The sequence below is a fragment of the Eptatretus burgeri genome, chromosome 11 (genome assembly GCF_056783735.1).
Source record: "Eptatretus burgeri isolate ZD-2024b chromosome 11, Ebu_testis_v1, whole genome shotgun sequence".
NCBI lineage: Eukaryota > Metazoa > Chordata > Myxini > Myxiniformes > Myxinidae > Eptatretus > Eptatretus burgeri.
In genome coordinates this window covers 86,884,498-86,897,013 of record NC_140971.1, presented here as the reverse complement: position 1 = coordinate 86,897,013, position 12,516 = coordinate 86,884,498, and the positions used below count along the sequence as shown (strand labels likewise).

At 35.1% G+C, this 12,516-nt stretch overlaps 1 protein-coding gene across 8 annotated transcripts in view; it reads left to right on the top strand.

The window, feature by feature from the left end:
• The window catches only part of LOC147017562 (neogenin-like), a 491,631-nt gene that overhangs the window by 403,945 nt on the left and 75,170 nt on the right, over positions 1–12,516 (top strand). For all 8 annotated transcript variants that reach the window (XM_085847263.1, XM_085847265.1, XM_085847261.1 and 5 more), the window contains one exon: positions 11,315–11,410. In XM_085847263.1, coding sequence (XP_085703389.1) covers positions 11,315–11,410 — 96 coding nt within the window. The remainder of the gene's footprint in view (positions 1–11,314; positions 11,411–12,516) is intronic.

The following is a 12,516-nucleotide window of genomic DNA, read 5'->3' as shown; positions in this document are numbered from 1 at the left end:
CAGATTACATTGGTGAGCAACCTGGATTTTATTGACTATTCCTATTGACTCCTGAAACGACCTCATTTTCCCAGAATTTTGAATCCAAATCTTTAATACTGATATCTTCAATCAGGTCTGAACCGAGAACCTCTGGTGTACTAATCCAGTGTCTTCACCATGGGTCCAAAGCGTGAAATTCTCAACGTAACATCTACGTGAGATGTGGTTCATTTTAACTTCTTTTTGGTGTCGGAGATGAGTGGTGAACAAGAACAGTTTCTTACTTGTGGCACATTTTGTTTGAGCCAGCAGTTAAGCTGTTGATGTTAAATTACTGGAAAGGTATCAATTTTCTCCCACATTCACAGCTTTAATGCTCCCAGTTGCTTTCGCTTTTGTGTGGGCATTAATAATCCTGTTAAGGCAAAGAATAAAACATTTCATGCCAAAGCTAGCCATCAAAAAAGGCAAGTTATTAGCAAGGATTGGTGTGTGCGTTTGCTTGTCTTGTGAATATTCTTTATTTTTACAGTGATCTAACGCTCACATAAAAGCTTGTATATGTCCATCACTTGTAGGACGAGGACATTAGGAGACATTAATATTCCTTAACATGTATTACAAAAGGAGATGATCGTAGTGGAGGCCCATACTCTTGACATATAACATCAGGGTGTTCTTGACATGTCGTCAGCTGAGAACCAATCCTGGACAGGTCACCACTCCATCATCGCAACATCTTGGAATTTATATTGCGCAGCCATGGGAATCGAAATGAGAGCAATGTAACAAGACTTACCCACCCCACTGCCAAGCCGCTCATAGGAGAGGATGGACAAATATATATATATATATATATATATATATATATATATATATATATATATATATATATATATATATATATATATATATATATATATATATATATATATATATATATATATATATATATATATATATATATATATATATATATATATATATATATATATATATATATATATATATATATATATATATATATATATATATATATATATATATATATATATATATATATATATATATATATATATATATATATATATATATATATATATATATATATATATATATATATATATATATATATATATATATATATATATATATATATATATATATATATATATATATATATATATATATATATATATATATATATATATATATATATATATATATATATATATATATATATATATATATATATATATATATATATATATATATATATATATATATATATATATATATATATATATATATATATATATATATATATATATATATATATATATATATATATATATATATATATATATATATATATATATATATATATATATATATATACATATATATATATATATATATATATATATATATATATATATATATATATATATATATATATATATATATATATATATATATATATATATATATATATATATATATATATATATATATATATATATATATATATATATATATATATATATATATATATATATATATATATATATATATATATATATATATATATATATATATATATATATATATATATATATATATATATATATATATATATATATATATATATATATATATATATATATATATATATATATATATATATATATATATATATATATATATATATATATATATATATATATATATATATATATATATATATATATATATATATATATATATATATATATATATATATATATATATATATATATATATATATATATATATATATATATATATATATATATATATATATATATATATATATATATATATATATATATATATATATATATATATATATATATATATATATATATATATATATATATATATATATATATATATATATATATATATATATATATATATATATATATATATATATATATATATATATATATATATATATATATATATATATATATATATATATATATATATATATATATATATATATATATATATATATATATATATATATATATATATATATATATATATATATATATATATATATATATATATATATATATATATATATATATATATATATATATATATATATATATATATATATATATATATATATATATATATATATATATATATATATATATATATATATATATATATATATATATATATATATATATAGCTTGGTGTTGGCACAGTGGTTAGGGCAGTGGCTTGGAATCCAAAAGGTCCTGAGTTCAAGCCCCGTTGGGCCACTGAATTAATACACCAGGGGGTTGACTCAGCCTGTCATCCTTCCGAGGTCGGCGAAGTGAGTACCAGTATACTGGGCCGGTGTATACCCCGGTTAAAATAGGTGTACCATATCCCTGTGTCATAAGAGGCGACCAGGGTTGTGTCAGGAAGGGCATCCGGCGTAAAACATGTGCCAAATCACTATGCGGATCATACGGATGATCCGCTGTGGCGACCCCGAACGTGAGCAGCCGAAAAAAGAAGAAGATATATAAAAATACGTACTTCCTTATATTTATACATATTTTTTATTATTTATTTATTTATATTTATATATACGTATATATACAGTATATATATATATATATATATATATATATATATATATATATATATATATATATATATATATATATATATATATATATATATATATATATATATATATATATATATATATATATATATATATATATATATATATATATTATAGTGCAATGCGTTATATGAGATTTCAACCTGAGTTCCAGCACCATGAGCCATCGATGTGCTCATGATGGTAATGCCAAAGAAGCCAACCCAGTTTGAAGAAAAATGCTTCTTCTCATATAGTGCTCTTGGTGGAAGTGGAGGAAACAATGACAACCTTTTCCATTCCTGCCAATATTTATCAGAATTGTAAGAATAATCGACATGTTTCTGTTGTTGTTTTTTTCTGAACAGATTGTCAGCAGAGTGCCATTTGGTGGCAATGACAATCAAAACTGGAGCGAAATCGATGACGTGCCATTGCAAATCCCCACACTTGCCACAAAAAGCAGTTCAAAGATGTAAAAAGTTCCACCAGGAATGACTCGATATCAAATTTTGAGTTTAAATTTTTTCCCCGTTTTGACCCCTGTTACCCGAAGTTCCCACACCCTGGAGCATGACCTGGAGATCAAATCCAAAAAAATCGTTACATATTTAATGCGCCCCCAATGTTGATTGCAAATACAAAGTTTCATTTTAAAATGTTTTAAAATGTGTCCGTAATTGCATTTTTCAGTATTTGACCTTTTGACCCTGACCCAGGGGACGGGGCCAAAAATAACACTGCTCTTGCACCTTCGTGCCATGTGTTGATCATAACTACGAAGTATGGTGAATTTCTGCCCAACTGTTTCGGAGGAGAAAACGTGACGGTCGGACAGACGTGCAGACAGACAGAGACGGAGCCGATGACAATATCCCCCCGTTTTTTTTTTTTTTCGAAAAGTATGGGGATAATGAAAGTTCTGTTTTCTTTTCCCCCTCAAAAGTCAGTGTTGTGTTTTCCCGATTTCCTGCCAAATCATAATTGGACGCTGCATCTCAATTTTGGTGGCAATTCATCAATTTTAGGTGTCACAATGATGTCACATATCATAAAAGACATGATGATGTAATTTTATAACGACGAATCCTCTGGATATGTGGAATCTTATTTCCAGTTGTACTTTAATTTAGTGGCAGGCGACTTGTAGCATAATGTGCATCCGATCCTTTGAAATTTACTTGCATTTGATTGATTTCATTACACCGATCGTCTGCCACCAACAATGCGCTTTCGATTTCCTTTCATGATATCTGACATCATTAGCAAAAAATTGTTATTAACTTATTCTCAACTTGTTTCACATTGGGTGACTAATACACGGGTCGGGAGTTCAGCTGATAATTCTGTTTGCTTTTCCTCCCGTTTTAAGTGATATTCATTTGTTGATGATTAAATTCATGAGTCATTAATTCCTTTCCTCGTGTCCGGAATGTAATTGAGACAGAGCACATGCATTTCGAAACAATTAGGCATAACACCCTGGAGGTTATGTTAGGTATATTAATTGAATTAATTACCAAATGTTTCTTCGACTTTCATAATCTTAAGTTCATTTCCAGGCGGAAGCATCTGTAATTCTCTGATAATGCACCCGAATAACAGATCTGGCTGTTGTTCGCAGCACACTTCATTAAACCTCCATCACATCACTTAATTCCAAGAAAAAAATTGCTAAATTACATTGTAATACTCTTCTAAAAGCAGAAAATAATTTTTAAACAGTTTCATGAGTCGAATGGCTTTGTTTGCAATTCTGTCGTAAATTGATTAATTGTGGACTCGTCGCAAGGAATGCTGAGCTGTTCCAACTAAGGGCACAGGTAAGAGCACTGGACCCATCTGGAGTAAAGCTTGGGGATCCATAATTGCTTTATAGAAGCTGCTACTCACCATGAGTGCTGCATCCACCACCATATGACCAGCACAATGCTCCACCAACTGTCTGTCCACTTTGACCTCTCTCCACACACTATGCCTCTACTAGGCTTCCTGTACTTTCTCAGCACCCTCAGCTTTGACGGATTTGAGGATCATCTCCTTTCACACTTTGAGCCACACTGACGTGCATCTAACTGGTGCCTGTAGTTTCATCATGGGTCTGTTTCCCCAGGCCATTCAGGAAGCTGAAACTCTGGATTTATGGTAAACATAATTCAGGATTCCTCACAGGCTGTTTGGAATATTATGTTCAACTTTTATGGTGTGATTCCACTCTCAAGAGGTGGAACGAACAGGAAGACAAAGACAGAGATGTGAGGTTTCAACATTGTAACACTATGGCAAGACTACTGTCGTGTAAAGAAGCAATACTAAATCCTGGCTTGACAACACACTGATACTGCAGTGACATAGGTCCAAATAATTATAGCTCTTCTTGCCAATACACACAAAACTATTTGCATTGTGAAACGGTTAACAATTTGGTAATAGTCGATTGATTACATTTAATTTTATTCTCATGCAGAAGTCTTTTCAATAATAAAATGTAATTGAATATATGTTATTGAATTGAGGTTGGTAATCTGAAAATATTTTGCGTAGCAAGATAGCTAATTTGCTGGTGTGCTTGTTATTGAGCGAGCTCATCTGGGTTAGATCACCAACATGGTCTGACTTGTCAAAAAACTGCTGTTATGGCATAATAGCAGGCAGTGAGGAGCCTGCATCTCAGATCTCCGAGCACACCGTCCTATGGATGGGTCCATAAATGGCTGGGACCGTAAAGCCAGTTGTCACATCTATATTTAAGTTTTGGAGATAATAAGACCCCAAAGTATTCTAAAAGATTAGGCATTGTAAGCTATGCCTGGTGTTGGCTTAATGGTTAGAGTGGTGGGCTTCTGATCCTAGGATCCTGAGTTCAAATCCCACTTGACTGTTTAATTAATACCAGGTGGGGTTGACTCTGCCTGTCATCCTTCCGAGGTCGGCAAAATGAATGCCAGCTTGCTGGTATGCTGTGTCGGAGTGGCGACCCGTCCAGGATTGTACCCAATAGCCAAGGGGACTGCTTCAGCAGCACCGACGCTCTGCACAGAGTATGGTCCCAATGGTGGATTGTATGCTGATACTCTACCCAAATTGTCTCCTTGGGTTAACCATGGGAAGTGTGAGGGTGTAGATTGGACATGATGGTCTAAATTTCTTTGCTCTTGTGTAAACCTGCAATATGTATTACAACAGGCACTCAATGTTATATCAACATTGAAGTTTGGTTGAAATTATGTCGACATTATTTGTTGAAATTATGTGAAGAACAATACATTGTCTATTCAACTTCTGTTTCTTGATGTTACAGCACATCAACGTCTATATTTGCAACATCATAAAAAGGTTTGTGTGAACAAAATTTTGGGTCATGGAAGAGTAAAGTGACTGACAAACAGAAAGGCAATGTACTGAAAGTGGATCAGCAGGTGGATGAAACAAGTTAGGCAATGAATGAACAGGAAGAGAGTAGAAGGAGAAGAGGGGAAGAAACACAATATCCTGCAAAAATATGGTTGTGTTATGGGGGGTTGACGAGGGTAGGTAAGATCATGGCTATGGATGGAGGATGATATGAGATGGTGGTGTTCCACCGACTTGAAGCTCCGGTGCAAACATTGTGATTGAAAATAGCCACAGGAAGGCAGTTTTAACAAACAAAAACTAAGGTGTGGATATTGTGCAATTAATCTAGGTTTTGGTTAGTTTAACCAGGAGGGGGTTCCTGAGAGAGCACGTGCATCCGAGAGGAGCTGTGGAGTTTTAGAATATTGAAAGAGCATAGGTAGTTAGATCCGCAGAAAGGCGATAAAACGTGGAGAAGTCATCAACATGTTTGTGATTTGAGCAACACGCCTTGTGCTTTGGCCTCATCACAAGAGATGCTTCTTCTTATTCTTCCAAAAGAATGGCATCATAGTGGACAAGACATGAACTGCATACCTCTCTGCAAAAAGCATTGTGTTTTGCCTCATAAAAGTCTCTGTTATCACTTTATTTAACACTTTTCTTGAGACAGTACTCTAATGGAACACACTTCTGCAATTTTAGGATAAAATGAGCAGCTCTGGATGCAGAAAGCTTGTAAGAACGAGGAAGAAAAGTCCGAAGAAGCCAGCCGTCCACGTGGATATTATGGAGGAGCCGATCACGCCACCGCCCGGTGCCACAGCTGATGGTGCCACGGCCAATAACAATTGTGACGTGCCGACCTCCACCATTGCTGCCTACTTCAAGATGGCTGCTAGTAAATTCCAGACCATGATAAAGGAATCAGTCGACTCTCTTCTCATAAATATCAAGTGTTGAAAGTGAACTTAGCAAAGGTATGGAATATGAGAGTCACCTTGTCATGGATTTTGAGCAGAAAAATAATAATCAACAGCTGGAGAATAGGATGAAGGAGAGGGAGGAAGAAAAAAATAGAAAAAAGGAGTGCAAAAAACATCATGAAGAAATAAATGAGTCAGAGATTCTCCAGACATAACAACTTTTGGGTTGTGGGAATAGAGGAAACAAACCTCGTTCGATAAAGCAGAGGATTTATGGTCGAGGTTTTGGTTGGTTTAACCATCAAGATCGCTGAAGGAATCCTTTGAGATAAATTCGCCATTACAGCAAGTGTCAAACATGCCCATCAAGATGGCGCAAAAGGAGAGGGACCATTGCCACATCCTCGTGAAAACACTTTCCCACTGGCACAAAGTGGGAATTATGAAAGGAGCAAGAATGATTCTCAGCAGAGAGTGTTATTTCATCTTTCATCGTTGATGACCTGTCAACGACTGTCCGAGAAGAAAACTGGAAATGTGCCAAGGAAGTAAAAGCACGATACAACACAAGGACAAAACTTTGCTTTTTCACTGGCAAGTGAAGGGGAAGCAATGGTCAGCCTCTTATTTTTTACACAGACTGTGATAAGGTATGAAGACTAACACAATTATCACTATCTCTGTATCTATCTCGATCTCTCTTCTTCCCCACCCGAAACTCAGTGAAGATGTGACTCAAACATTCTTGTCATGTAATTTGCATGACTAATTTGAAGAATATAAGATGTATTACCAAATGGGCCTGATATTTTCTCCTTTGTCAACATAAAGTGACTAAAATGCTTCAGCTGTGATCTGCTGTTAACTGCAAAAATGTAATCAGTCACACCATCGTTGAAAAAGTATTTTTGCTCTAAAATCGCGTGTAACTGGCTTGATTATAATTGTTTTGTACCTGATTAACAGCAACGTTCTCCCAATTTTGTCTCTTCATTAGCAGGCACAAAAATTTCTCGGTATGGTTTAACCAAAGAACGGGAAATGTATTACTGTATTGTAAAATGAAAATATTGACTACTGAAAATGTAAAAATTAGAAACATAAAATCCATCATCTATATTATAAACGAACAGTTTACCCACGCTTCGGGTGGATTTTTTTAATACGAAGTTTTTGCTGAATAAAGTACATTCTATCTTGCAATAAAACCTGATGGATGGACCTGATGTACTTCATGCAAGATTCCCATGATTCCCATTCCCAAAAAAGATTCCCATGCAAGAGGCAGGAAATCCTAGGATGGTACTCATATGGAACACCCACTCCCTATTGAGAGTAATACACCATTCGTCTAGTGGGGGTCAGTAAAGCACTTGCACTCTGCCACGTGAACAGTGCAAAATTACAAATCATCTCCACAGCTGACTAGTCATACCTCCACTCCCCCATGACCTATACATAACATACGTATATATGTATATGTATCTATATGTATATATATATATATATATATATATATATATATATATATATATATACATATATATATATATATATATATATATATATATATATATATATATATATATGTATATACACTACTGGTCAAAAGCTTTAGAACACCCCCATTTTTCCAGTTTTTACTGAAATTTAAGCAGTTCACATCCAGTGAATAACCTGAAGTGGTACAAAGCTAAACGGTAAACTGCCAGAGGTTGAAAAAAAAGTTTAGGTTACCAGAAACTGAAAAATATTGCAAATTTCAGAGTTGTTAAAAAAGGCCCTTTTCAGGGAACAAGTAGTGCGTGAGCAACTGTAGTTGTTGTGCAGTAATGGAAGTAAATTAAGCCTTGAAAGTTGATGCAAACAATTCCTACAGGTGTCCCAACTTTTGTTGATTCGTAACAAACCCTCTGTCTGTATCAAAGCAGTGTTGGAATAGACTGTGTTGCTCTGAATACACCCTCTGAAGCAGTCTACGCTGTCTACCAGTCGGCTATCTTTGAAATCACAAAATAAAGTGAGGTGCACGTGTATTCCATCATGTACTGTGCTAGTGCCAAGTTTGAACAAAATCGGACCGTGCATGTCTGAGAAATGGTTGGGGACACATTTAAGTTACAAAATGGTCACCATTCGGCCATCTTGGATATGATCTAGAAATAAAAAACAATGATGTGCATATGTAAACCATCATTCTTTTTCTGTATGTCAAGTTTGAACAACATCGGTAAATGCATGTCGAAGAAATGGTTTCGGAAGTGTTCAACATCGGCTTTTTGTTTTTTTACAACTAAAATGGCCACCAGTCGGCCATGTTGGATCTGATCTTGAATAAAAAAAATGATGTGCCTATGGAAGCCATTGTTCATTATTATCTGTGTGCCATGTCTGAACAAGATCGGTAAATGCATGTCGAGAACGTGTTAGACTTTTTTTTGCAACTAAAATGACCGCCAGTTGGCCATCTTCGATCGCATCGCAAAACAAAATGATGAGCATAAATATACCATCACGTTGTCGTTCTGTCGAGTATGAATAAAATCGGTTCGTACATGTCCGAGATATGGTTTCAGGTGCATGCACGCACGGACACGAAAATCAAGACCAAATCCATAAGCCCCTGTTTCGGACTAAGATTAATGGGGGCTAATAATAAGGCCACCATCTTGGTTTTCTGGTGAGCCTAACACATCAGGCCTGTTCGCCTCTGCTGATTATGCACTGCCCAGATTTGTTGTGTCATTTCCATTGGCTTTGCGTCGAGTGTTACTCACAATGAGGAATCCAGACAAAAATAATCGTGAGTAATCAATTTTGTGTCCAGGTTATGACCACAGTGTGGTCATTCTTGTTTTTATATTTACAGGTGTGAGGTTCATTAATAGCAAAGTAGATCTGACAGTGGGGCAAGCATGAAGCGAATGAACAAACAGGATAAGAGTATGGTGATGGGCAGAAGTGAGATGTTTGGATGAGTCAAGGTTAATAGAGATAATAGAAATCATGTGTCAGAAATGGGGAAGACAATGGACTGCAGTATAATTTCAGGACCCTCAGGACTATGAGGACTGCAGAACCCTCAGGACTATGAAAAACTGCTTTATTGAAGCCCGAGAGAGAACAGCTTCTGGAAGGTAGTTTCCTAGATGGGACAAGCCAGGAACAAATAAGGTGAGGTGTGCAGTCAGCATCGATTTTGGAAATTTAACCAGGAGGGGGTTAGTGGAATAATGCATGCATCCTGAAATAGATTGGGAGGGTCAGAAGACTGAGGGAGCAGAGGAGAAATATTGGTGAAAACGCAGTAAAAAAAAAGAAATTGCCAACCTGTTTGTGATATGAAAGTAACATATCTTCGGCCTTAACGTGGGAGATTTTAATAAGTTTGAAAGCTTTTTAATCCACAGAATCCAGGAGAGACCGATGCGATGTTGTGGCACCAGCCCATAGTGGTGAGCAGTACTCCATTGAGCTACGGACAAGGGCTTTGAAGACTGTGAATAGCTCTGATTGGCCAAGGAAAGACTTGGATTGACGAAGGATGCCGAGTCTGCAGGTGTTTTTTGATGCAGAAGTGAGGCATTCAGAAATAAAGGACAGGCTGAAGAGAGCAGACAGAGGAGAAACAAGAGCAGCAGAGCATGAGTTGAGAACACAAGCAATGATTGCATCTCGTCCTATCACAGAAGCTGAGTCGAGGCTGGGCAGAACTTTCTCTACCTTTGTGGGTGAGAAAGACACAGAGTCCATGCAGCAGTGGGTATAAGGAGGAAAGGTGGAGACAGATGGGTTCGGTATGTGAGATTTTGAACCAAACAATGAATTTAGACATTCTGCCTTGCCTGGAGCACAGTCTGCGATGAGACCATTTTAAGTGAAGAAGGAGATGGAGGTCATACACCAAAGATGAACTTGGCATGATGCCACTGTCACTTTTACGAGGGAAATTTCTTGAGACTTCAGCCTTGAGATTGACAAGGTTATGTTTTTGTGCTTGCCTGAAGATGGACACACTCTCGTAGCGAGCCTTCAGGATGAGTGGAAAGTTTCCCTCAGTGGAGTCAGCTATCCTTATTAATTTGTGTCATCTTTAAATTTATAATTTGTCATATCTTCTTGAAATTTCGAGATTAATCATTTAACGGTTGTAAAACGGTATTTTTTTTCAGTTCAATTAAAAAATTTTCAATGTTGATAATTCAACATCCATCTGATGATTAGCATTTCAATCGATATCCTACATTTACTCACCGTTGCTTGAACGTACTGTCTGTTGGAATATGATACACTGTTCTGGTTCATGTCAAGTTGATGGTGCAGAGATCTAATTGCAGTATTTAACATCAATGTTTTTAATCATTATATGAAACAAGGATTAATTTTCATGATAAATTTAAATAATCGCTTTTTTCAGAATCAAACAGCCAATATGTGATCTCCCTCCGAGCATTCAACAACATGGGTCAAGGAGTCCCCTTGTATGAAAGCGCAACTACTCGTTCGGCTTCAGGTACCATATAATCTTTATTTATTTTTTCTCCCTTAACCCATCTGCCATCCTATTTTTCTCTTCTTTTGTGCTGTTTTGAATCCCCCCCCCTTCTTTTTTTTAAAATACACTCTTAATCCCAACCCAGTCCTTCCATTCTCCTTTTTCTCTTTGAAGTTGAACAGGGAAAATAAATTGCTTTTTGATGGATTACATTGAAATATGTCCATCATTCACAACTTTGTGTGCGAGGATGAAATTGTAACTCACTGTTATGTTGTCATGCCATGAAAGCTTTCGCTTATTCACAAGTTCAAGAAAAGTTTCTTTTCATATTTCATTCGGTCAGAAAGTAAATTTTAAACTTCAATAAATCAGAGTATTCAATACACTAGTATTGAAGCAGCACAATGTAATGTTTCACTTTTCACCTTTATTTGTTGCAGCAGGGATTACAAATGTTGTATACCATAGGATAGTAAGTGTTGAGACAGAGCAACCTGACTCCAAATAAATAATTAAAACTGCATGTGTATATTTTTCCTCCCACAATGCAAAGGGATGATATGTGCATTATAAAGATCTCTATTTACTTTTGGAATGCAAAGTCTCGGCTCCTGGAAGAGCGATGAACACAGGACGGACCAGAAACATCACAGAACTAGAACGGCACTCGGTATAGCACATACCTCCACCAGGATGAACAATTCACGTTTTGTATCCCACTGATAGGCACAGAGACAAGGAGCCCAATTGCCAAGAAGACTGCTTCGGCAGCACCAATGCTCTGTACAGAAAATGGTCCCAATGGATGGATGATAGGCCAGATCTGCATCCAAACCCGAACCAAAATCTAATCGTCTTGGTGTTCTCACCTACCCAACTCATCCACCAAGTTTTGTCATAATCTCTACATAACTTTTTGAAATATCATGCTATATATATCGTTTTTGACCCTATTTCTCAATGTTAAAGAATCACTTAAAATTATCGTATCCAGATCTGGATCTTCACCAAAATGTGATCAATTCGTCCTTTCGAAGCTTGGTTTCGGCTTAGCGGTTAGGGTAGCTGCTTGGGATCTTAGAGTCCTGGGTTTGAGCCCTGTTTGCCACTGAATTAACACC